Source organism: Ctenopharyngodon idella, chromosome 10 (assembly GCF_019924925.1).
Source record: "Ctenopharyngodon idella isolate HZGC_01 chromosome 10, HZGC01, whole genome shotgun sequence".
Classification (NCBI taxonomy): domain Eukaryota; kingdom Metazoa; phylum Chordata; class Actinopteri; order Cypriniformes; family Xenocyprididae; genus Ctenopharyngodon; species Ctenopharyngodon idella.
Window position 1 is genome coordinate 6,396,870 of NC_067229.1, and position 27,131 is coordinate 6,424,000.

Here is a 27,131-nt window from a genome sequence, read left to right on the forward strand (position 1 = left end):
ATACAAACTTGTTTTCTTTGCATTATTTGAGGTCTGAAAACATAACATCTTTTTGTTATTTTGACCAGTTGTCATTTTCTGCAAATAAATGCTCTAAATGACAAAATTTTTATTTGAAATTTGGAATAAATGTTGTCAGTAGTTTATAGAATAAAACAAAAATGTTAATTTTACTCAAACATAAATACAGCAAATCAAGAGAAACTTTTTTCCAGAGCTGTATATCTACTCACAGACTGTGCATGAAACAGATGATAGCGCCTCCATTTGCTAAAACGTTTTTAGCACATTTTATCAAGCCCTCTGGAACCGAGAAACTGGAACTTCCTTGGGTGTACCAAAGTTTATGAAAATAGCTGTAATAATAGCCATACCCTCTACTTATATGTAGTCCGGTTCAATCTTCCTGCTCTGGTTTCATTCCAATCAGGAAACCAGCAATATACGACTATTTTCCTAAACCAGTTAAGCACAAACCCCACCCCACAGCAGATTTCATTGGTCAACTTAATCAAGGAATCACCCATCAAGAAAAGTTCAGACTTAATGGATGGATCTGCACAGTAATGCGATAGCTGATAGATATAGTCTGATATATCAGGAGGTGCTACCAATGCTATATTAGGGTTAACGCTTGGGTTTAGGTTAGAGGTTTGTGATTGAGTTGACCAATGAAATCTTTAGAATTGGCTGTGGGGTGGGGTTTGTGCTTAACTGGTTTGAGGAAAATAACTGCGATTACTTTGCAAAAGTAGGTTTTGCTAAAATAAAAATAAAAAATTGACCCAATGAATCCAATGACAAGCACTTGCATTCCGATTTGGGGTGTAACATTGCCCCGGTCAAAGAGTACTTCTATTCTACCAAGTTTCTTATCTCTAGGACTTATTGTTTGGACTCAAAGATGTGTTTTGGGCTACACAGATAATAAAAAATAAATCCTGGGTTTTAACACCTCATTTTTGAAGCTCTAACAATAACAGTTCAACACTGTCACACAATAAATATGTAGGGATTGAACCAAATCCACCAAACGGACACAAGGCCAATTCTGAACTTCTGGTCTCATCACCACATTCATTCTTTGGCATTTGAGGAACTCTGGTTGGCATGACATAACTACAGATTACTGAATTACTGAAAGGACTGCAACTTCTTTGGAGCTGACGTACGCCTCTCGGTAGCTCCCGAAGCCCTCTGGGATATTCGTTCTGGGCATGTAGTTTTTGGTGGACAGCCAGTTCTGGCCACATTCATAGAAACTGATGGCTAAATGCAATAACAGTTAGACACTGTAACTACAAGTGCAATTTAGCTATTTACATAATGTTCTTATATGTTGTTTGGCAAACAATACTGATCATCATCTACATGATTTTGTTGAAGCGACTTGTTTTTTTTAAAACTTTTTTGCTCAATGTGGTGCTCGGACCTCCACAAAACTCTTCTTTTGCCATGTTGTTTTGCTGTCCAAACTTGATATTTGCTCGCTTGAACAACAGGTGCATTTTGATTTATCTCACTCAAAGTTAGCAAACTGCATTTCTTCTCCAATACCTGACCACCTCTCAACATTTACTTTAAAATGTGTTAGCTCTCAAAGACAAACACCACATGCCACCTTGACTACGTTGTAGTCTCCTCCTTTCATACATTTCAAAGCAAACACAATGAAAGGTGTGACATGACACAATTCTGTGTGACCTAGAAGCCTCTCTGTCTAGAGTGGGGATGGGTGTCGCTGCTTTGTTGCGGAAGAGCGCGATGAAAATGGGGGGATGGGAAATGAGTGGAACTGGAAGAATGGTGGAGGAAAAGCCCAGCTATGAATACACTGCAGTCCTCATTAGCCCTGGGTCCTAAAGCCCTCGGGATAATTCCCAAATCACAGAAATTAGCAAAGAAAACGTACCTCGGAATAGTCAATGCACTGTTGTATGATCTTTTAAAAGTTGTACATCACCACAGTCCATTAAAAACAGTGTTAGGTCTGTTTTTGCATTCCAAAAATAGCTTCATGTATGAGGCCTAACACGCTTACTGCCAATGTTTGATGTACCAAATTATTATTTGTTTATATGCATATTTGCAATATTTGTTTATTGTTTTGTTTTATATGCATATTTGTTTATATGCAGTATTTGCAAGGCAGTGCTTTATTGATATTAATCAAACATATCATCCCTACAATAAATCAAACATTTCATCTTTTTAAAATTTTTTACAATAATACAGCTTGAACTGCTTAACTTACACACTCCTTTTAAAGGATTAGTTCACCCAAAAATGAAAATTCAGAGTCATTAATTACTCACCCTCATGTCGTTCCACACCCGTAAAACCTTCGTTCATCTTCAGAACACAAATTAAGACGTTTTTGATGAAATCCAATGGCTCAGTGAGGCCTCCATTGCCAGCAAGATAATTAACACTTTCAGATACCCAGAAAGCTTCTAAAGACATATTTAAAACAGTTCATGTGACTACAGTGGTTCAACCTTAATGTTATGAACGATGAGAATACTTATATTTGTGCGCCAAAAAAAAACAAAATAACGACTTTATTCAACAATATCTATCTATGGGTGATTTCAAAACACTGCTCCATAAAGCTTCAAAGCTTCACAAACCTTTTGTTTTGAATCAGTGATCCAGCGCGTGTATCAAACTGCCAAAGTTGCCCCCCAGTGGTGAACCATTGAAATCTCGAAACACTTATGACGTAACGAAGCCTCGTTTACTGAAATCACGTGACTTTCACGCTCCGAACCACTTATTTGAAAAAAGATTTGTAAAGCTTCGAAGCTTCATAAAGCAGTGTTTTGAAATCACCCATCACTAGATATTGTTGAATAAAGTCGTTATTTTGGTTTTTTGGCGTACAAAAAGTATTCTCGTCACTTCATAACATTAAGGTTGAACCACTGTAGTCACATGAACTGTTTTAAATATGTCTTTAGAAGCTTTCTGGGCATCTGAAAGTGTTAATTGTCTTGCTGGCAATACAGGCCTCACTGAGCCATTGGATTTCATCAAAAATATCTTAATTTGTGTTCCAAAGATGAACGAAAGTCTTACAGGTGTGGAACGACATGAGGGCGAGTAATTAATGACTGAATTTTCATTTTTGGGTGAACTAACTCTAAACTATATTTTGTACATAATTTCTTTTTAGGTGCATTATTTGTGGTTTTTGTGACTGTTATACTTTTTTAGAAATTGAGACTGATGTTTGACAATCTCTTATCATGGTAACTGGTCGTAATTGGTCTACTTTCTTGATGAAAATACATAATCGGTTGTGATTCATCTTTTCATTCTAGCGTCTGCCAAAACTGCTAAATAAATTTTGAACTAAACTCTAATCTCAGTACTCTTATCTCAGTTCAAACTTTAAAAAAAAAAAACATTTTAACTTGTTTCACCATAAAAAACCTGAAATCCCACACTAAACTCAAATCATTGACTCATTTTTTAAATCTGACCTGCTTTATCTTCTCCAGTCTATAGCAGGTCAGAAATAAAGGATTTGTCTTCCCATCACGTAGTCTGAACAGGTGGTTGTTTTCCTCTTGGGAATTTTCACTCTTTTCCCTCCTGCGTTACGCTTCAGTTGTCTGCAATATAACTGAACAACACAAAAATACCCTTCTATTATGTCAACGAGACCTTTGGGATTATGCATTGTAGTTGGAGATATTAATGAGACCCCAGGTTTTAGTCCCTGGACAGTTGATTTCCTTTACGATTGGCCAAGAAGTGAACCCTCTCAAAAACAACAGGTAAACTAACAAATGTACCCAGTGTTTTTAGCAGATGTCTTTATTGAACTGAAAGCACCACAGTAGGGCATAATTAGGGTCTAGGACATAATCAGGGTCTTTTTTTAGGTTCAACCATATAAAAAAGTGTTAAAGCCACGTCCTCCAGCCAGGTTCTCTGTAGTAGTTAGTTGATTGCAGGTAAACAAAGGAAGAATCGGTCGATGCTGCTGTCTGTGCTAGTCCATGAGGTTGGGTGTGTCTGTAGCAGCTGAATCCTGAAACAATCAAATATAGACAAGAATAACTCATCTACAAACGTGTTTGACCAGTAGAAATTTAAAATAATTGCAAGTAGTTAAAATTACAAGCACACAGGGTTTTCTATATTTACCCCAAATGGTTCTGCAAACGCCCTATAGCCACTGTATAAAGGATTTGGGATGGATACTAAAGCAGGGTTTCCACCATCTTTTGTGGAAGCACCGTCTTCGTCATCATTCTGTTGAACGATAAATAAGACATTTTTTAGTTTTCTGGGACTGAAAGTTTTTGGGTTATCATTTTAAATTATTTCATTTCAGTTGTTTTTCATTGCTTTTTATCCCTTTCTTTAATCAAAGGTACACTATGTAACTTTTTTTGCTCTAAGTTAACAAAATGTAAATAATGAGTCAATACATCATCAGTCCTTCTTCCAAAACCTGCTTTTGTCTTACCATGATTCACTAAGGTAAGTCTGTTATACATGTTTATATGTTAGACCTGTCGGGGTGGTTTTTGCAGGACATTGCGTACATACATCACTCGCCCGTGAGTCTCGTCATATCTGTAAATTGAGAAAGTTGCTCTGGCTACTATGATGTGTGTATGGTGTGGGAGTGGCATAGGTTCATTGTCACGATGGGCGAGAAACGTTGACATGGAGAACGCTAAATCTCCATTCCCTGGATTAAACAAATGCTGAAAAGAGGAGTCTGCTGGCAAAAAGAGAACGTGACAGAGCTCGTAATAAAAGGAGAATCAACACTGGCTTGGCTTTTCGGAGATGGCAAGAATTGAAGGATTTAAAATGTTGTGAAAGGAATGTGGAGATGACATTTTTATTACTCAACGGGTGAGTAAAGTATTTTATTGAAGATAAATTGTCATATGTAGCTCTGTAATAGAATTCATTCATCCACAGTCACGCAGAGTCGAAGCACCACCAAAACAATGTTTTTCTGCAAAATTAATTTGCAGTTTTGCAGTTGTTTTTAATTACTACAAGTTACATAGTGTACCTTTAATCAAAATGATTCAAACAAAACATGTTTTTAGGAATATGGTGTAACTGGTAATGATTTGTGTAAGAATCAAATATAAAGGCAATCCAGAACATTGGAACTGGAAAAAGAAAGTTTGTCACAGAATTTTTTTTTTAGATACTTAGATATTTTGAGATAGATAGATACATAGATGATAGATAGATATCTGAAGCTCTATTAAGTCAATGTACCTTGAAATACTGGAAGCGAAAGGCATCATTCTTGTGCTTGAGGACGTAGTATGCGAGCCCGGCGACAATACCAACAATGGCAATGACGATCAGCACAGTGGTCACTGCGACACCACTGGACTGTGAGATTGGAAGGACTGCTGGCACCTGAAAATTAGATCATAAATTTCACTGTATGCAAAACCATTAACAACTTTTATAATTAATTTGATTGAGAATTTACTTGTGAGGTCTGTCATGGTTATCTACTAAAGATGGATGGGTGGGTGGGTGGTTGGGTGTAAAGAGGTGTGGGTGGATGGATGGATGCTTTGGTAGGTGAATGTATTAGTGGGTGGATGATGGATGCATGGATGGATGGATGGGAGTGTGTGTGTGTGGATGGATGGGTGGATAGATGAAAAGTGCAAAACATGGATGGATGGATGGATGGATGGATGGATGGGTGGGTGGGTGGTTGGATGGATGGATGGATGGGTGTGTGTGTGTGTGGATGGATGGGTGGATGGGTGGATAGATGAAAAGTGCAAAACATGGATGGATGGATGGATGGATGGATGGGTGTGTGTGTGGATGGATGGATGGGTGAATGGATGGATGTGTGGATAGATGGATGGGTGGATGGATGGATAGATGGATTGAGAAAGACTGACACGGAAGAGAAGAAATTGTTGAATGAAGTTTTTTTTTTTTGGCGCACAAAAAGGATTCTCGTCACTTCATAACATTAATGTTGAACCACTGCAGTCACATGGACTATTTTATGTGTTTACTACCTTTCTGGGCCTTTAACGTTGCTGTCTATGGAGGGGTCAGAAAGCTCTCGGATTTCATCAAAACTATCTTAATTTGAGTTCTGAAGATGAACGAAGGTCTCACGGGTTTGGAACGACATGAGGGTGAGTAATTTTCATTTTTTAGTGAACTAACCCTTTAATGCAATTATCCACGATCCTCTGTAATACATTCTACTTGTACATCCATAAAGCAAGGCAGTTCTCCAAAATGCTCCATTGTACTAATACAAAAGTGGCCACTTACTGGAACAGGTGGAGCTCTCAAAGGCCCATCAATGACATGGATCAGACCATTGATGGCTGGAATGTTCCAGTCCAATATAACCTTCTTATTCACCAGTTTTTGGGGTTGAGAGTCCTGTGGTAACCAATAAAACATTCAGATTGCTTGACATTGTATTCAAAGTGATACCTAAGTGGTGTAAAGCTGCTGAGGTTTGATTACCTCATACTGACTGCTGGAATTAGAGGGAATTGTTACAACGAGGTCGGAGCCCAGACGAGACGGGATAACTGTGTTGTGCTTCAAGTCCTTGTAGTAGTGAAGACTATTGATGATGGATATATGATACTGCAAATCCCTCCATGATAAAGTCTGAAAAAGAAAATAAACCGGAGAATCAAGGCCAGCAGAGAAAGAGCGTGTCCAACTGGTTCCTACTTTGTTTGTTTTCTTCCTATTAGTTGTCTCTGACTCATCTACACTTAAAAAAAATGTTCATTTGAGATTTATTTTTGGCTTATATTGATAATCACCTTGTTTGCAGAGAAACCGCCATTATGAGGTACAAAAACTGTAAAGTTTAATGATTTGTCGGACAAGGACTTCAGCAGGTTCTTGCCCTCCTCTCCATCTTCAGCATACTTCAGTAAAGCCTGTAGGAGGAAACCAACAGGAAATGTGTGACTCAATTGTTATGAAATTAGAGGAATATTCCTGATTGAATATGACTTAATTTCTACCGGCAGTAAATCTATTAAGTGAAAAAATCTATTAACTTAAGTTGATTTTCATTGCTTCATTTTTTTTCCTTTTCTTAATTAAAATGATTAAAACAAAAGGTTTTTGGGGAATATGTTTAATTATTTGGCAGATCCTGTTAATCTTTTGCCTTTAATTACAAAAGCCAGTTCCTTGATGAAATCATCCTCCAGGAAGCGCCATTATTTTTGGAGGGAAACAACAGCACAAACATCTCTAAGTTTTAGCAATGGATTCGATAAATTCTGTGATGTTTTGTGGTGTTAGCTTTTTTTTATTATACATTAAGTTTATTATACATTAATATAACTCTGTATTGTGTTCATCAGAAAGAAGAAAGTCATATACACCTAGGATGGCTTGAGGGTGAGTAAAGCTTGGGGTAATTTTCATTTGAAAGTACAGCTGCAGGCGGCACTGACTCAGTCAGAAAACCACAAACTTTTGAACAATAGTATATATACCTGAGTTCACAGTAATGCACAGAACGTTTACTGTACATAATACTGTAAACACCAACATTGTTTTCTGTGGTTTAAGGCTACTTACTGTGTAAAACACTGAAAAATTGGAAGTGGTGGCAACAACTGAGGCCAAGTCTCCATTACAGAATTCCCCGCTTCCAATGTATCCAGGTCCACATTCACAAGACACCTCTGTATAAGAGAAAAATGGCTATCATTTGACATCAAGATTGTTTAGATACTGTAAAATGTTATATTACATTTCAAATGAGAAGCATTTCCTGACAGTCATACCATTCATCCTGTAGCAGTACGCATCGTATGGCCAACTGGTGTTGACTGGCTCTTTGTACAACACAATACCGACATGATTGTCACCACATTTAGCAGAAGGAAACCGGATCGGATAGCCCGCTTTATTCCCGTCCATCCATCCTGCCACACATAGATGCATTCCCAACTGGAACAACAAAAAAAGCTTTATTTTATAATGCAATGCCATTTCTCCAGTCTTCACTGTCACATGATCCTTCAGAAATCATACTAATATCACAAAGTGCTCAATTTGTTATGCTGAAAACAGTAGGGTCATGAACTGCATTGTTTTATTGTTTTATAATGTGCACTTATAATGTTAATATGCTTTTTACATCAAAAATTGTCATAATTTAGAGATAAAAGGCATTTTTCCTACCCTGATTTCAGCCCTCTGATTTGAACGCTGTGTTTTAAGGGGCGTGTCTGCTGTGAGACTTCAGTGTAAACGCCCACTGCTGTGATTGGCTGACATCTTTCCATTTGAAATAGCTAAGTATTTACTCTCTTGAAAACATTTAGCACGTTTTTACTATTACAGCTCTCAAGTTTAACTAATCGCGAACAGTGCTGCATTACATTTAGATCTGTGGCATTATATTTATATCATGGTATGAAAGGTTGCAGTGATGAACAGCCGATCACAGACATGTGTTGAGTGCATGAAAGCAGTGATCTCGTCATTACAACTGAATTTCTGCACACTAATGGATGCTTTCGTCATAACTAACAGTGCAAACATGATGTAACTAAGAGTTTCGTTGAATAAAACGTGAGTTTTGGCGCGTGTCCAGAACGCTGTTTGATTGACAGCTCCAGCGATTGTAAAGGAAGCGTTCTTTGATCGCTTTCTTTATATAATTTAATCACCATTTAAATAACAGATTATTTTCATCCTACTAAGAGAAACAACGTGAAGCTGACCTTTAGTCACTAGTTTGATTTACTGACACATAGACAAAGAACATCTGACTGTAGATGAATCAATACATATCAGATCAGGCATTAGAATTAACACAGTTACTTACATGCTGTTTCATTACTGTCGAGCCCATATCATAGAAGTCTGTTTGCAAAGTCTGCCCCGAAATGCGATTGATTTACCAAAGAATCCACAGTGAAATGTAGCGAATACTATTAAATAATGCTCAACTGAGACATTTACATTGTTGAAAATAAATGACCATATTCCTAGCATTAGTATCCTTTGAAAGGTAATGTTATTTTTAGTCCTGTATCGCTCTTCTCTCCTCCTCATCTCACTAACACGCCAGTGGGCGGGGCTAACGTTGCAATGATGAAGTAGGCGTTGATTTCTTCTGCGGAGGCAGCGTTTCACCTATCTATAGATAGGCACATTCCAGGATCAGTTGTTCGCTGAGCCTGGTGTCAATAAAAGCTTTTACTGGAATAACAAGGAAGTTTTCAGTTCTGAAACTTACAGGATATTCTTATAGTACGATGACCTCTTATATATCAAAAGCTCAAGGAAAAGTTGATTTCTCAATTCATAACCCCTTTAATATTTTTGTGAAAAAAGTGATGCATTTTTTTCAGGATTCTTTAAAGAACGGAAAGTACAAAAAAGCTTTTTTTTTTTATAATTTAAATTGATAAACTAACAGTTGATTATATAACAAAAAAATTTATGAGATTTATATTGGAAAAACAATTGACTAGTGGTGAAGAAAAACTCCATCCAAGATTTATTTATTCTCTGTATAGTTTTTCTCCTCACAAAAATTTATGATTTAATAAAAATGTAGATTTTTTTACTGGAAAACAAAAAATCCCTGCAAAACTGTTTGCAGAAACACTGTGTAAATGTGGGATCACATTTAACATAGCTTGGCGAAATTACATGAGTGAAATTCAATTTCAATAGGAATCTGTGTTTTCGGGAGTTTCGCGCAAGGGTGAAATAATTCCCCAATGCTGTTTTCATATATATTCAAATTGATCGCACGAATTCGCAGCACCGACCAATAGAAAGCTGCTCTGTTTAAAGGTGACTTCGATGTGTGAGCTGTGATTCATACATTGACAATCAACCTTTTTTGGCAGCAATATTTTTTGGCACCTTAATCTCAAAAGCTGTTGCTGTTATGGCACCATAAATGCAGGATGTGTGCAATCAAACCTGCTGCGCATCAGAGAGCTGCGAGAATGTAGCAAGTGTGGCTCCCTCTGCCTTACAAGCTTCCTGTGCTTGGCTGAAATTCAGTTTATACTTCCCCTCAGATGAGCGCAGGTGGAAAACGCCCGCCGTTTTCGCTGAAACACAAGAATAAAAGCCGTTGTTTTTAAGGTAAGACACTACAGGGAAAAGTGTTGTTTAATGCATTGGTCAGTTTTGAGATTTTGGGCTATTTGGCTTTTCATAAAGTGTTGCTTCTGACCACTGGAATGAAAACAGCCAAAGCTTTTATTACACTTTATCTATTTTCGTCTGTAGTCAGAAATCTCCACTTCAGCAGCATTTACAGTGCCAACAGAAAGTTATCATACCCTGTGAAAATCTTTACCTTTTGTCACATTACACCCTGGAAAATAAAATAGATGAAGTCTAACTTTTTTGAGCTGTATGTACATGTAGTGAAAATAATATTTTAAAACATTTTGAAGAATTATTAAATCTTAATTAGTGAAATACCTGGTTTGGTAAAGTGAACAGCCCCTTAAGAGTATACCATTATAAACTTGCTCAGGTGCAACCAATCGGCTTCCAGAACAAACATCAGCCCCACCTGACATCAATTGTAGTGGTTTTGATTACTTCAGAAAAAAAAACAGCTGTTTCTTGAAGATTCCACTGTACTGCAAAGAATTCACCATGGTTGGAAGAGTGGCCTCCGGGATAAATTTGTAGAAAGGCACAAGTTAGGAGAAGGCTACAAAAACATTTTGAAGGCTTTAGCTATCCCTCCGAGTACTGTTCAGAGCATCATTAAGAAGAGGAAAGCATATGGCACCACCAACACATTGCCTAGATCAGGCTGTCCATCCAAACTGGATGACCGAGTCAGGTCATCAGAGAAGCTACCAAGAGGACAACGGCAACTTTGAAGGACTTACAAGGCTTTATGGCTGGGATTGGTCAGTCTATGCATCTGACAACTATCTCATAAGCTTTACACAAAGCTGGCCTGTATGGCAGGGTGGCAAGAAAGAAGCCTTTCCTGAAAAATTACCACACCCAGTCTCGTTTGCGCTATGCAAAAACACACCCGGAAGACTCTGATGCCATCTGGCAAAAGGTGCTATGGTCTGATGAGACCAAAATGGACTGAACTCCAAGCGCTATATTTGGCGAAAAGCAAACACAGCACACCACCCGAAACAAACCATACTGTGAAGCATGGTGGTGGCTGCATTATGTTGTGGGGTGTTTCTCTTCAGCAGGGACTGGGCGATTGGTCAGGATTGAAGGGAAAATGGATGCTGCCAAGTACATCCAAATTCTTGAGGAAAACCTGCGTCCCTCTGCTAGACAGCTGAAGATGGGCAGATCATTCACCTTCCAACACGAAAATGATACCGCCAAAAGAACAACGCAATGGTGTAAGGATAGAAAGGTGAATGTCCTTGAGTGGCCAAGTCAGAGTCCTGACTTAAATCCGATAGAAAATCTGTTTATGGACCTGAAGAGAGCAGTCCATTGCCGCTCACCACACAATTTGACTGAACTGGAGCAATTTCGCAAGGAAGAATGGGCAAATATTCCCCAATCTAGGTGTGCAAAGCTAGTACAGACATATCCAAAAAGATTAATGGCTATAATTAAAGCAAAAGGTGGCTAAACAAAGTATTAAATCGGGGGACAGATGACTTTCCAACCCTGTTATTCTAGTTTTTCAGTTTTTTATTAATTTTCAGAACTGTTGCTTTTTCTTTCATTACTCTGATGCTGTAAGGCACAATTTATAAATAAAGCTGGAAAAAGTTTTTTTGGAATGTGTTTTGATTTCAGGCTGGGCATGATGATTTCAAATTTCAAAGGGGCATGATGATTTTCTATAGGCACTGTACATACACCAAACTTTGTGTCTTGCCTTAAATACTTAGAAAAAAACTGTAAAATCGTACCGTGGAAATGAAGGTCTTTGCACATCGCTTTGGGGTCGCAGCCACCGTTGTCCTCCAGACAGCGGTCAACAGGGGGCACCACTTTCTCCAAGCACTGGATTCCGTTTCCCACATACCCTGTGAGACATTCGCAGTGCCTCTCATTCTGCCACAAGGAAAATGTTACACATTTTGTTTACCCTTAACAGCTCTCACCCAATAACAACAACAAAAAACAGAAGTTCCACGTACAGGTCCGGTGACAATGCATTCTGCGAAATCGCTGCAGCCACCGTTCACCTCCTCTACACATCGGTTGATGGGCAAGCAGATGTGTCCGTCTCCAGAGTATCCGGTACGACAGGAACAGTTAACATTGATACCGGTCTGCAAACAGTCTGCTTCTTCGTCGCAGCCTCCGTTATATTCACTGCAAAGATCCGGGGCTAAAAAAAAAAAAGATAAAAAATTACAAAATGTAGGACGAGATTTGATTTTATCCACTGGGAATCATACATAATAAGACTATGAACGTATACACTGCAAAAAAAGTATTTTTGTCTTGTTTTCCATTAAAAATATCTGGAAAATCTTAAATCAAGATACATTTACTTGAGAAGGAATTTTTTTTTATCAGAAGACAAGTCCCCTTGCAGTCAATAATTTTATCCCTTAAAACTCATCTTTGATAATCAAAATGACATATGTAAACATTTTTTCCAGTGAAAATAATTTCTTCTTGCCTTAAAATAGCTTGAATATAACTCTACACACTTGCTTCATTTCGTATATGTGTATTCATGAATATGCTAATTAGCCCCTGGCTCCACTCAATCACAGCAGCTTGGATTACCTGATCTATTCGCTCAACTGTAGCAGACGCTACACAATGGCAAGTGGAAATATTGGTTTAGTTCAGCCATATATGTTTGAACCAGAGACTGATTCAGAAGAAGAAGAGGAAGAGTCGATGTATTAGAATGATAATGTGTTTTATGTATGGCTCTCTACAACGTCGGACACACAAGGATAGCTGATATGATTAGCCTTTAGCAAGAAAACTTTTGCAGGGAAATCGCACCTCGCACCGAGGCAGGTTTTTGAGACTGTTTTTGGTACACTGTAGTTTTAAGGAGAAAATACTCAGCAGTGGTGTTGACTGCTGAATTTGCACATGGTTTGTCTTAAAGCATATTAAAAACACCACGCAGACATATAAACAACATTAAAAACTTTTATATCTTATTAGTCATTTTGCTTCTCAAGAAAATGTATCTTGATTTAGGAATGTTCAGATATTTGTACTGGAAAACAAGACAAAAATACTAAGAAAAAGCAGTGTAAAGTAAAACCTTATTATAAAACTGATTATAACCAGATTCAAAAGCCCTAACGCATGTATTTTATTAAATGTCATTAGGTTACATGACATGAACATCTTGAGTTCGAACCTGAGCCCTCTCTTCTTTCTTATTAATAAAAATGGCAATAAGACATTTGAAATCAGAATAGGCATCTTACAATCAGTTAGTCTAAAGGCTTGTTCACACCAAGGAAGATAACTATAAATAATGATATAGTTCTAAAACTTGTTCTAAATATAAAAGGGAAGCAGAGTCCACACCACAACTGTAATGATGACAGCACAGAGAGACAATATCATTGGAATCAAGTTTTTAGAAGGATTTTTTTCCAGATAATGAACAATAAAAACATTGACAGGCAATCAGAATCCATAATGCTCTAAAGAGCTTAAGCAATTAAAGTGGCAGACGATATAACTGGAGTGTGTGCGTAGAATAATCAGAATGATATCATGGGTTAGTGTGGAAACTAATATAGTTATTGTTATAGTTATTGTTCTTGATGTGAAGGAGCCTTAATACAATAGATGCGATTCATAACCCACCCGTGCAGTTGATACCATTTCCTCCATAGGGTGGCACACATTCGCACTGATTTTGAGGGAGACACACTGCGTTGAGATCACATGCAGGAGAGCAGATCGGCTTGACTTCTGTTAAATAAAAGAGAGTGTTAGTTAAAGAAATTCTGAAAACAAACAACAAAATGCACTTGATAGAAATCCAGTTAGAATTTAAGTTTGGGAATTACTTCAAAAAAAAAAAAAGAATCAGTATTTTGTCTTGTTTTCCAGTATAAAGATAACTGAACTTGTTTCAAGGGAATATATTTATTTATAATCAAATAATTAAATATATAAGAAATGTGTTTATATTTCATACAACATTATCAAATATTTTTTTCTTGTTTTCTGGTTTCATTTTATATCAACAGAATTTTCTCAAGTACATTTATCTTGTTTTAAATACTTTTTTAAATACCTAAAATACTGAATACCTAGATAACTGCACGGAGCTCCTAAAGTGACATGGTGATGGAAAAAATATGAGGTGGGAGGAAAAAATATATTTCAAAGCATTTGCGTTCTCACGAAAGTTCTGCGAAGGAATGCAAAGTTGTTCAGGAGAATGCAAACATTTTGCGAGCGAATGTAATGCTTCTCAAGGAAACATAAACATTTTGCGAGAGAACACAAAACATTGACATAATTTTTCCTTACATCTCATATTATTTTCCTTCACCTTGTCCCATGGGTTCCGTATAACTGTCAACAATTTATTTCTTTTGATTGTTGAACAAGTCGAAAATATTTTCTGTGGTAATCTATGCAGATTTTGTCTTGTATTTAACCCCAAACATATTTTTAAGAATCCAATACATTTAATACAGTTTTCCATGTGAAGCCTGCTCTTACCGATTTTTGATTCGCAGTATTTACCCGTCCACCCCTCTTGACAGAAACAGCTGCCATCACCGTCCAGGCCGCTGTCACACTTGCCATTGCTGGTGCAGTTACACGCTGTGAGAAAAGATTGATAAAGCTGTTAACACAAAGTAGAGTAGAGCTACTACAATAAAAATACATTTCAATATATAAAAAAGTAAAGTGAATATAATTTTTGCAAGTCCACAGAAATTCACAGAGTGTGAAAATTCTTAGACTGGGATTTTTTTGTCTTGCAATCAAAATGGTACCAGCCAGCTGGCCAATACCTCTATTTTATCTCCTTACAAAAGCCAAAAAAGTTGGACCTGCTTCCTGCATATTATGTAGTGCTCTATTTGCATAATTATTCTTACAGTTTGGTTGCCTGATTTGCCTGTTCACTCAGTCTACTTCACTTAGTGAAGACTGTTTAGGCATAGTTCATGGTTTTAAAAAAGGGCTGAATGGGTTACCTGTACAGTTCGGCCCGAAGTGATTCCTTTCACACAGCTCACAGCCTGTGCCCACAAAACCTCTATGACATTTACACACCCCTGTGCCGGTGCGCCCATCATCACAGTCTCCATGCTCTCCACACGGCGCCTCCAGACCACCAGGACACACTAAACCACAAACCAACACACAGTTTAACACCTACTGGCTGCTGCATCATTTCATGCAACATTCAGTCAACCTCTTGCTTTTTGTGCGTTAAATTCTCACCTTGACAGTCTCTTCCAAAGTGATTTTTACAGCACTTGGCATCCCAAGTCATTTTCGTGCATACCCGATTACAACCAAGCCAATCTCTGTAGGAGTTGTATCCGTAACCGTACGAGTACAAACCGTAATAACTGGGCCGTCTGTACATGTAAGGTGAATAAGGTTTTCTACATATGCTAGTTCTGTTCTGTAAGAAGACATCAGTGTGGATCAGTGCATGCTACGTTTGTATAAGTATAAGCATGTATAATACATTTGTCTTGGTTGAAAAAACAAAACAAAAAGCAAGTCAATAAAGTGCTGACTGCTAAAGTTATGTTAAAGGATTAGTTCACTTCAGAATGAAAATTTCATGATAATTTACTCACCCCCATGTCATCCAAGACGTTTATGTCTTTCTTTCTTTTTTTCAGTCGAAAAGAAATTAAGGTTTTGAGGAAAACATTCCAGGATTTTTCTCCATATAGTGGACTTCAACAGGGTTCAACAGGTTGAAGGTCCAAATTGCAGTTTCAGTGCAGCTACAAAGCGCTCTACACGATCCCAGACGAGGAATAAGAGTCTTATCTAGCGAAACAATCAGTCATTTTCTTAAAAAAAAAAAAACATTTATATACTTTTTAACCACAAATGCTCATCTTGCACTGCTCTTCGATGTGCCACGCATTATGTAATCACGCTGGAAAGGTCACACGTGACGTAGACGGAAAGACCGATCCAGTGTCTACAAAGCGAACGTGCAAAGACTAAGCAAAAAAAAAGGTAAAAAGGATTTTGAAGTTGGAGGAGAAAATGAGACTTCCGTCTATGTCACACGTGACCTTTCCAACGTAATTACGTAATATGTGGTGCATCACAGAGCAGTGCAAGATGAGCATTTGTGGTTAAAAAGTATATACATTTTAATTTATTTTTTTAAGAAAATTACCAATTATTTCATTAGATAAGACCCTTATTCCTCGCACTGAAGCTGCACTGAAACTGCAATTTGGACCTTCAATCCATTGAACCCTGTTGAAGTCCACTATATGGAGAAAATCCTGGAATGTTTTCCTCAAAAACTTTAATTTCTTTTTGACTGAAGAAAGAAAGAGATAAACATCTTGGATGACATGGAGTGAGTAAATTATCAGGAAATTTGAATTCTGAAGTGCACTAATCCTTTAACGCAGCAGAACCACAAATCAACAAATGCAGATATACTCACTGTATCCTCTGATCCGAGGGGACAACGGGGTGGCAAAGCACAAGAACCGCAGAGTCCCTGAAAACACAACGTTATAATAACGTTAGAACGGCCCATGTATTTTAATGTTCAAATCACTTTGACGCAAGTTTGTTGCAACACCAGTGTGACTAAATTGAACTAAAAAATAACTAGACTGTTTCTGCGTACTTTTTTTTCATTTGTGCTTTACATCTTATTTTGTGCCTTTTTTGGTGATGTAAATAATCTCACTTAAATATTTAAGATCATGAACATTTATACCTTTATCTCTATGCTTGAGAAGTCATCGCAGCGAGCACCAATGCTCGGTGGCTCCAGAAGCTGATCAATCCCATGTGCGATTCCTGAATTGAACAGCATGTTTCGCGCTACGATTCTGGCATTGTTTCCATTGATTAAGATGTCGCCCTGGAAATCAGTCAATGAGACGTCAGCAAATTTACAATCAAACATCTTATAATAAAATGCCAATGAATGAAACACATTCAATTCATTTACAATGGCACATGATGTATTTTCCAATCTCACATTTCAGTCTTTTTTTCAGGATGTGTTAGCTTACTTGGCTTATGTCAAGTTTTAAATGTTCGACAAAAGAGACAAATATGTATTAATATTTATAATAATAAATATTTTTTTCCACAAATGTTCATTTCAGAAACTACATTTTGAAAAAAATTACAATCACTCATTCCAGAGAATAAATGTTGGGGAAAAAATATTTTTAAATGAAATAAATCTTCATAAAAACATAGACAAAAACAATATTTAGAAATATTTTAATAAACATTTATTTCTACAAATTTTCATTCTAGATAATAAATTTTACCAAATGAAAAAGACCAAAAATAAATCTAAACATCAATATAAAAAACATAAATTTTTACATACAAGAAGGATATAAGTAATTTTTTGCCCATTATTCCTCATCAAAATACTTACAATTAATTCTTTGTTGCATCTGAAGGTGAGCTCTGATCCAATCATTGTCTCCATGCTTTTCTCAGCAGTAAGAGCAACAGCAACTACCTGGAAACATACATCCAAAACAGCTTTGTGACCCTTAAAAGAAAGTACTTTGGCGGTACCATGGTTCAGTGACGCTATCAAATGGAAACACCATGGTACTTTGATATATAACTTAATTGATTTCACTCAGGTTTAAGCTTCATACCCTCTGGTCGCGGACTATGTGAGCTTTGAGGTAGGCTTGTAGCTTATCACGATGGTCTTCACTGTATAGCCATGTCTTTCTATCCTCAGGGAGTCTGTTAAAAACGTCATCCGTTGGCCAGAACATAGTGAATGGGTAAAAGGGTTGATGTTGCACCACATGCATCAATTCCGCATCCTGTTTAGATGAAGACACAGACATGACGTTTATGGAATAATGCATCTGGTCTGATAACCAAAAAATCTAAATCTACAGCATAAATATTACCTGTAGGAGCTTGCTGAAGATTTTGAAGCCATATTGTTCAGCAGCTGCAGTAATGTTCAACTGCAACATAAATTGAGTTTATACTTTGTGGAATGATACTTTTATAATTTTTTTTACACTTAAAAAATGGTATCCTTTCTTTCAGTTACATACATCAGTGTTGATATCTGCCTTGCCCGTTAGTTCGTACGGAAAGAGGACCTTGTCTATAAAATGTATGACTCCGTTGGAGCACTCAAAGTCACTGGTGATGATCTTTGTATTGTCGTTGATGTACACAACACCCTGAGACACAAAAGCAGATGGTTCAGAAATTAACTTTTTCATTAAGGGGAATTGATTTGCAGAGGCATTTTTCACCTTCGTAAGGGCAATTTTTATAATGACCTAATTAAATGTATCTGTGTTGCCTTTTATAAGCTAAATCATTACATTTATTCAATTTGTTCAATTAAACATTCAGAACACTATAGGTTGTTACAAATAAAATTTTATCAACATCAACAAAAGCCATCTTTACACTACAAAGGTGGCACAGAAGCATCTGACATGGCATTAACCATGTACTTAGTGATGTTTTATTCTTTTCAAAGGTGGAATAAATGTTTTTCACCCCAGTATCGTGAATTTGGGAGGCATTTTTGTTCATTTTGCCCCAAGCCACCGTTAATTTCTGACCATAATTTAGATAAATATTCTATATCAACAATATAAAATGCGTTTGAAACTTCAAGTACTCACATCTCTAACGCTGAAGCGTAATTTATATCCGCTACTGGTGACAACTTCTTTAACAGATTTGAGGTCTGATTCACGCAATTCTTCACAACTGACAATGTGGTAACGCAGCAGGTCTGAACTGTGACTTGAATTTATCCATGCTTCAATCTGCAGAGTCTGTCATGACAAGAAATTATATGAAATAACAATAGAAAAAGAGGTTAATCCTTTTTGATTTGTGAAAATATGCAATGGGATACGCTATTTAAATGAAAAATGTGTCTGCGCAATCTTGCATACATTTAACTTTTAACAACTTCAAAAAACAAAATTCATTACGTAATGCCTACTTTTTACTATCCAATCAATATCCTAACTTTGGCTTTCTTGAATATCATGTGACATCAGATAAGTTAAGCAACATTTTCAGCACAGGACATGAACTGGCTTATAATGTTATAATTTTTGTGTGTGTGATGGAGTTTGTGTGAGAGTAGCATACCGAATAATTAGCGATATAATCTGCATTAGGGACAAACACAGTGAAAGGGCCTTGACTGTACAAATCTCGGACTCTCATTACCTATAACATACACATATTTCACATTATTATTGTAAATATATTTCAAATATATCAAAAAATTAGCAAATTCTCTCACAAATTTTAAACGCGCACTTACACCGTAATTTCTTCGCAGCCATGCTGCCTCGGGCATACGAAGAAGCTCCTGCAATAAACAATGATGAGACCCATTTGAAAAGCAGTTGTTGTTTCTCATGTTTGGTCAATCATTATAATTAAGCTAAAATTCAGCTTAAATGATACTGACTCTACTGACAGTCCCTGCACACTTAAAACCATCTCCTTTGTAGCCAATATAGCATGTGCAATTACGTTCCCCATCACCGATGTATCTGCAAAGAGCATTAACACTGCAGCCGCCATTATTCTGTAATAAAACGAAATAAAAATATTGCATACAAAAATACCTTATAGATTTTAAATTATTTGCCATAATACTGTCTTCGAAATCTGTTACCTTCCGACAAGGGTTAACTGCCAGGCATCTATGACCTTGGGAAATAAAACCAGGCCTGCATGCGCATGCAACCTGGAACAAATGTAATGCTCAACATCTAAATGTTGACTTCTTAACATTAACATTTGTTGTTAAGCATGAACTAAAAAAAAGGTGAAACAAACCCTGTTTGGTCCAATTTTCATGCATAAAGCATTTTTGTCACATCCTCCATTGTCCACTAAGCAAGCATCCATTTCTGTAGGGAAAACACAATTACACAAGTTTTAAAAAGTAAATGCTTACAGACAATGCAAAACTGATAACTGAACCCAATACAGAGCCCTGAGGCACACCCTAAGCACATATCACGTTTACATTAAATGGTAACAAAATTCATAATCAAGGCCGATAATAATACTAAACTAACATCAAAGAAACAAAAGCCAGCAAGACCCACTTCACAACAACAACAACAACACTAGAGAAATCAGTAAAGCTTTAAATGCTACATAGAAATGTTGCACAGATGCATTGATGCACACGTCACCACAAATTTCACTGGATCCATGCTACCTATTTGGATATTACAGGAAGTAAATCACTCTTTTACATTACAGGGATATTACAGGAAGTAAATCACTCTTTTACCGAGACACACAACCCCATCACCAATGTAGCCGGCTTTACATGTGCAGCTCCTTTCACCGGGCGATGTTTTTGTGCAGTTTGCATTTGTGGAACATCCCCCATTGCTCGTGGCACATGGGTCAAATTCTGTGAAAGGCATATGCAAAGCATTCACTATAAGACCAGGAATGTGTATTAAGAAAGTAAATAGGGTGAAAATTGATTTCACTGTCACTGAGAAAAAACTTCAATGACAAACTTAGCAAAAAAAAAAAAAACATAGACAAACCTTTGCAAAAAGTCCCATTACCCTTATAACCAGCTGTGCAGGAACAAGTTGGAGGAGTCCCTGAACTTCCTGAGATACAGCTGGCAGAAAAATATTTTACTGAATGTTTCATTTATGAATGTTTAAAATATAAAGTGTCTAATATGTATATTTTACAAACTTACTTAGCATTGACATCACAAACTCCACCACAGGCATCATCAACTATTGCTGCAAATTGTAACATTTTTATGACGTCAAGCACTTTAAGGTAAGAAATATGTTATCTGACACAAAATATTGCAGTTTGACTTAAATACTGACCAACAGAGCAATTCACTCCCTTCCAACCTTTGAAACAAATGCATTGCCCATTTCCCTCCATTCCGTCCAAACATTTGCCATGTTCACAGTGACATTCTGGCAAATGAAAACCATAGTTTTACAAGGGTTTGTTTAAAAATGTTTGAACAACATTTACAGAATGCCCAATGAAAGACAGTAGAATAGAAAATTGCTCTTAGATGTTACCTGACTTGCAGTCCTTTCCATATCTCCAGGTTCACACATCTCACAGGCCGTTCCATGGAAGCCCTCTTTACAGAGACACTCCCCGTTGCCGAACAGCCCGTCCTGGCATTGACCGTTGTTGGAGCACCAGTTATCCACAGTGCCAGGACATCTGAAGCAATCATGACCGAAGTATCCTGGACAGCAGGAGTGGTCCTGGAAACAAAGTTATTATGAGGTCTGAATCAGCTTCGAATCTGAATTTAAAGGTGTAAACCCAACCAGCATACAATACTCCGGCCCAAAAAATGCAAGCATTTCTAGCTATGCAATCTTCATTTCACACATTGTATTGTTCAGAAATGTGTCCAAACAGAAGTATAGCTTGCAAATTCACTGTTTCCACAAGTGGGCACTGTAGCAGAGATTATTATAAACTTATCTTCTATGGTTAGTTTTCTCTTTCAGGTCACTGATTGTCAAAACGGAGCAACAATTTAAAGGAAATCTTCAAGAGCAAGTCAGTTAAAGTTAGACTATCAACATGTTTATAGTTAAATTTGAAATAAAGTAGGAATATAGTGAATCTAATGAATACAACTGGAACCACCTCTATGAAATTCTCATCAACACACAAGGAAGTAAAAATGTCCAAACTTTTGAATAGTGTCACTTGCACAAAGCCTTACATCCTTCCTTAAAGGTATATTTCACCCAAAAATGAATACTGTCATCTTTTATTCACCCTCATGTCATTCCAAACTTGTAAGACTCATCTTTGAAACACAAATTAAGACATTTTTGATGAAACCTGCAATGTTTCTGTCCCTCCATTGAAAGTCCAGGTAACCAAAACTTAAAAGATCTAAAAAGGTCATAAAGGCATTGTAAAACAAATTCATATGAATCAAGCACTTTAATTCAAGTCTTATGAAGAGATACAATTGCTTTATATGATGAAAATTTAGGCTTTTATTCACTGAAACCTCTCAGATTTCATTAAAAATATCTCAATTTGGTGTTTCGAAGATGAACCAAATTCTTATTTTTGGGTGAACTTACACTTGCACCATTGTAAGTGCCCTCAAGTACATACAACAGAATGTGCACATTCAAAGCACTGGGCAATCAGTCACACCTGCTTCTAACCTTAGAAAATGAAGTACCTTTGTTGTTCTCAAACAATCTATGTGACAGCCTGGCACCATTGTTCTCTTTCTTCGAACTCTTGTCCTGTATTTACAGTTTGACTTCATATTTTGAGGGAACTTTGGCTGTATCTAAAGAGATGAGAAGAACAAATCATAAACTTCCTTTTCTTAATTTTACTATTATGAATCACATGAAAGTTAAGAACAAACTAAAACAACAATGGACCCATCTTACAGGTTTGGCGTTATAGAGGCATTTTGGTGTAGCATTACAATCTCCACAGCGGCCCTGCAAAGAAAGCAAACGTTCCTTAACTTTGTTCATTTCACCACTTCGAGATTAACCAAAAAAAAGTACCAACAGAAACTTACAGAAATTTTTAAAATCACTTCTTTACTGCAGTGGTTCTTGTGAAGGTCTAAGACACGTGGGATCCCAAACACTGCGCCATACCTCGTCTCAATGAAGCTTCCATTTATAGGAACGTCATTAGCCATCGTCTGGAATTTAGGAATAGTTAATCATGACCAGGGCTTGACATTAACACCCGCCAACCCGCCAATTTCAGGTGGATTTCAGCAGTGGTGTGTAATGCAGTCACTCCTACTAGCCCCTTTGGCGGGTTGAATTTTACAGTAGAGCATATGTACATTTTTAATTTTTTTAGAAAGGCATCTGAAATAATAAACTAAGTGCAATGTAGTGTTGTCAAAAATATTTATTTTTCCATACCGATACTAAAATATCCAAAACGCTTCCAATACTCATTTTCCGCAGAATAGATACATGATACCAGCTGCGCTTTCTCGCTCTCTCATCTCTCCAACAGCGAGTTAGCGCACAGGACTGCGCAGGGCTTGAATTACTCATTCCCGAAGATTATGTGCTCGCACCCAAACCACGCGCTTATAAAGCAGCCACTCACTACGAAATTGCATTCCTATTTCGCTGCTTATTGAGCTTAAACAATCAAATACACACAAAAAATGTCAAAATGGCAGGTATCCATGTAAACAGTCAGTTATGTTTTAAGTGAACGTAAACAGTTGAGAAAGAAAACGTATGTGTAACAGTATAATGTGTCAGGTCTTAAAGTGACAGCAGCCTAATATACCTGGTGCCAAATTACGAGATAATATTAAAAATATCTATGAGGCAGTTTTTCCCCATGGTATCGATGTTAAAATTGTGGCCAGCGAAAATGCTGAGTGGCTAGTAACTAGGGCTTGTGTGACTTCAGACTTTTTAAAGTCAACATTTATGTGATTAAAGACGAGTCAACATCGACTAGTCGTCATTAATGAACAAATAAGCCTCAAGAGACTCAAACGCGGGTCACAACTATGCCATATGACACAGTGCTGCCCACAAGGCTATTGCTCCTACATAACAGCTTATTTTTATTGGTTCTTTTGTCTTTGGGACGTTATATTTCTCACAGATTTCTGCTTGCTCTAAATCAGATACAGATAAAGCGTTCTGGTCTGTTCTGTTTATGTAGTTTTTCTTTGTGCGCGATCTGCATGTGATGTATGTGCTACTGTCTATATGTGTGTGGGTTACAGTGCAGTAGTTTAAAACGTCGTTTAACTTAAGTGTACAATAAGCTGTTTAAAACGTGCATTCACCCGATCAATACCGAGCATCCAGATGGTATAATCAAACACGTCTTGTGGAGTGCTCGGAGTATGCATTTATTTGCTATTAACAGTTGGATACGGAGCATAATTGTGGACTTCAAAGATTTCTTTTCCTGTTGCGCCCTCTATAGGCCATGATCAGCGACTAGTTGACGTCATGGCAGAGCTTTAAAGTCGACTTGTCTGTGCAACCCCTATTAGGTAGCTTTGGAAAACTAGCCACAGAGGCTGGTAAACAAAAAAGTAAATGTCAAGCCGTGGTCATGACTATTTTCATTTAAGCACTGTACAGAATATGAGTACAGAATAGAGTTGCCTTTTGTGCAATACCTGATTTTCAGTGTCCACATAAAACATGATCTGAGTGCCATTTCCCAAAAACGTGTTTTTGAAGAGTCCATCGCCCAAGTGTTCAGGAAAGAGTTGCTCACTTAGAATTACATGATATTTTACGATATCTTGGCTCTGTTAAAAAGAGACAATTTCATCAACTTTATGATTGAGACACATGATCTAATATTGTATCAAAAAGTTCCACTCACCAGTTGCGTAGAGTTTGTTTTAATTAGGTACTCCTGTACGGCACTGTCATACGGGACAAAAATGGTGTAATCTCTAGTTGGGATACTGTTTTCCAAGTCATAAAGCTAAAAAATAGAAAGAACTATGCTCATGTAACAAAATCAGCTTTCAGTTATTCTGTTACTCTTTTTGAAAATATTGAGTAAGTTATTTCTCTGGGTGAAACACACCAGTGCCGCCTGCCTGAAAAGGCTGAATGCTGGCGTGTTGTTCAGGAGCTTCATCAAAGTGGGAGGTGGTGGAGGTATATCAGATAAAGCGGGTCGAAGAACCTGCGAGAAAAACAGATTTGCTAAGTTGTTGCTAGGGTGTTTTAGGTAGTTGCTAGGGCATTGCTATGCAGTTGCTGATGTGTTCTAGGGCCCCGTTTACACTAGTGTGTTTTCATTTTGCTATGCTTATGCCTGTCGTTTACACTATGCTGGCGTTTTCGAACCTCGAAAACGGAGACTTTCGAAAATGCTGCAGAGCCCTTTTTAATTTGAAAACACCGGGGTTGGGTTTCAGTATAAACGGACCAAAACTGAGACCTTTCAAAACGATGGTGTGGCTTCCCACGTTCGCTCTGCGTATCATTGATGACCGTGTAAACAATAACATGTAGACTGAACTGCAATCTTTGCTGGCTTTGTTGTCATTTTTAGCAGCCAATATTCAGTTAAACTCTGCATATTTTATAATACTGCAGCTGCCTACATGCGCAAGTGTTTACACATGTACGCGCATGCCCCGTGTGCATGAACGGTCATGTGACATGCATTTTCGATCGTGTAGTATAGACGGAGATCGTTTCTGAAACGCTGTGCAAATGCCAGTGTAGACGAGGATCGTTTTAGAAAACGCACTAGTGTAAACAGGGCCTTGTTATGATTATGATAGAGTATTTTTGGTGGTTACTAGGGTGTTGCTATGTTGTTATTCTGGTCTCCAGATATGTCTTGGGTCCCTCCTTCCATGTAAGTACATGGGAAATCCCATTTTCTCATTTATTGTAAATTTGTAGCACACACAGTGTGGGATGCACTAAATATTTAATACTTTTGGTTTGGTACTTTAAAAACCAGACACCATCTTTACAAAGTTTAATTACCGTGTCAATAATGTGAATGCACCCATTTATTGCCTTGAGGTCTGGAACAAGAATAGTAGCATTGCCGATCATGAGCTCCTAGGGACACAAGGGTGAACAGGTCACAGCAGTGAAAGATGATCAATTTAAGGCTTTTATTAATCAAAGGGGTGGGGTTTGTGCAACAGTTACCCTGCCGTTGCTTTGGACCTCCCATTTAGTCTTTCCTATAGTCTGGACTGTTTTACCAACTTGCTGCTGTAAGTCTTCAGAGGTGTAGATCCCCTCTAAAAAATGAACTCTAGACAGAAATCGCACACAGAAAATTATTTCATGGCATTTATTCTCTTTTGCAAACTTCAGAAATCAGTTCTCAATGTCGATCCAAACACATACTGTAGAAGGTGAGGCAGCCTGTAATAATCAAACCAAAAAGACTCGTCTGAATCACTGAGGTTACTGAAAGCAGCTTTAGATGGAACTAAAGCCGTGACTCTGCTGTCACTCTCAATCACTTTGTACCTCTGCAGATAAACACAGAAATGTTGTAGAATAATATTTGTGTAATAAATATTCCTTTTTTCTTTCAATTATGTCACAATAAAATTTTTGTAAACAAACTCATTTACAATTTACTCAGGTAAAGATGTACTTACCTGAAGGAACCGATTGAAATTATAAAACACAGAATTTCCATCTAACTCCTGAAAATGAAAACATTAATAAAAAATAAATAAATTACACATTTATATTTTAAAATCAGATTTTGATCCAAATCAGTTTTTAGGAACAAATCTATTGTGTATCTGTATGGTGTATGTGTCCATGATGTTGACAGATGATTTAAAACCTCACAATTAAATGAATGCATCATCTTACCACAAGCATGTTTCCATAACACGTGAGTCCGTCACCTTCGTATTCACTTGGGCACGTGCATTCACGTGTTCCAGGGCTCTTCAATTTACATGTGGCCTGGAAACATTATCAAGTAGTTATGCCACATTACATGCTAACATAAAGGAGTTTTAGCCTTAAATATAATTTCACCAGAATCACGCATTTTGACAGGTTATTATATTGTACATAACTCTGCAAGCATGAAATACTGACCAGAGAATGACAGCCTCCGTTATCTGACAAACAGGGGTTGACAATTTTGCAGACGATGCCATCTCCCATGTAGCCTTTCTTGCAGCTACATTCATTCTGAACAGAAAAATAAGTTGAACAAAACTAAGCTCTGGGTGTGCAATGGTTGTTTTTCTTTCATAGCTCAGTTCTCAGTTAAGTTCATATTGAGATCTCTGACTTGATTGCAGACTTTGGTATTTGAGACATTGTTGAGATCTCTAGCCCTTGCAGTACATTAAAGTTCTGGGTAGGATCGTTTCAAATTGACCCTAACTGAACTGAAAACAATTCACCAAAAATTACACTATGAAAAACAAAACAAAAAAACAAAAAATAAAAATC

At 37.3% G+C, this 27,131-nt stretch overlaps 1 protein-coding gene across 1 annotated transcript in view; it reads right to left on the minus strand.

Annotated features, from left to right (window-relative positions):
- Window positions 1–3,804: 3,804 nt before the first annotated feature.
- The window catches only part of stab1 (stabilin 1), a 42,268-nt gene continuing 18,941 nt past the window's right edge, over window positions 3,805–27,131 (minus strand). The window contains 45 exon segments of the mRNA XM_051909891.1: window positions 3,805–4,039; window positions 4,156–4,263; window positions 5,260–5,406; window positions 6,301–6,414; window positions 6,502–6,651; window positions 6,813–6,932; window positions 7,588–7,694; window positions 7,797–7,962; window positions 9,958–10,091; window positions 11,904–12,048; window positions 12,135–12,328; window positions 13,792–13,899; window positions 14,662–14,766; window positions 15,147–15,296; window positions 15,397–15,583; window positions 16,604–16,660; window positions 16,886–17,032; window positions 17,567–17,653; window positions 17,799–17,975; window positions 18,066–18,125; window positions 18,219–18,350; window positions 18,807–18,962; window positions 19,288–19,368; window positions 19,466–19,513; window positions 19,616–19,735; window positions 19,826–19,897; window positions 19,990–20,063; window positions 20,456–20,581; window positions 20,724–20,803; window positions 20,888–20,933; window positions 21,027–21,122; window positions 21,234–21,257; window positions 21,260–21,428; window positions 22,379–22,492; window positions 22,599–22,652; window positions 22,736–22,864; window positions 24,335–24,469; window positions 24,547–24,651; window positions 24,757–24,858; window positions 25,677–25,754; window positions 25,848–25,956; window positions 26,052–26,179; window positions 26,312–26,359; window positions 26,535–26,630; window positions 26,769–26,864. Coding sequence (XP_051765851.1) covers window positions 4,001–4,039; window positions 4,156–4,263; window positions 5,260–5,406; window positions 6,301–6,414; window positions 6,502–6,651; window positions 6,813–6,932; window positions 7,588–7,694; window positions 7,797–7,962; window positions 9,958–10,091; window positions 11,904–12,048; window positions 12,135–12,328; window positions 13,792–13,899; window positions 14,662–14,766; window positions 15,147–15,296; window positions 15,397–15,583; window positions 16,604–16,660; window positions 16,886–17,032; window positions 17,567–17,653; window positions 17,799–17,975; window positions 18,066–18,125; window positions 18,219–18,350; window positions 18,807–18,962; window positions 19,288–19,368; window positions 19,466–19,513; window positions 19,616–19,735; window positions 19,826–19,897; window positions 19,990–20,063; window positions 20,456–20,581; window positions 20,724–20,803; window positions 20,888–20,933; window positions 21,027–21,122; window positions 21,234–21,257; window positions 21,260–21,428; window positions 22,379–22,492; window positions 22,599–22,652; window positions 22,736–22,864; window positions 24,335–24,469; window positions 24,547–24,651; window positions 24,757–24,858; window positions 25,677–25,754; window positions 25,848–25,956; window positions 26,052–26,179; window positions 26,312–26,359; window positions 26,535–26,630; window positions 26,769–26,864 — 4,920 coding nt within the window. The 3' untranslated portion in view covers window positions 3,805–4,000.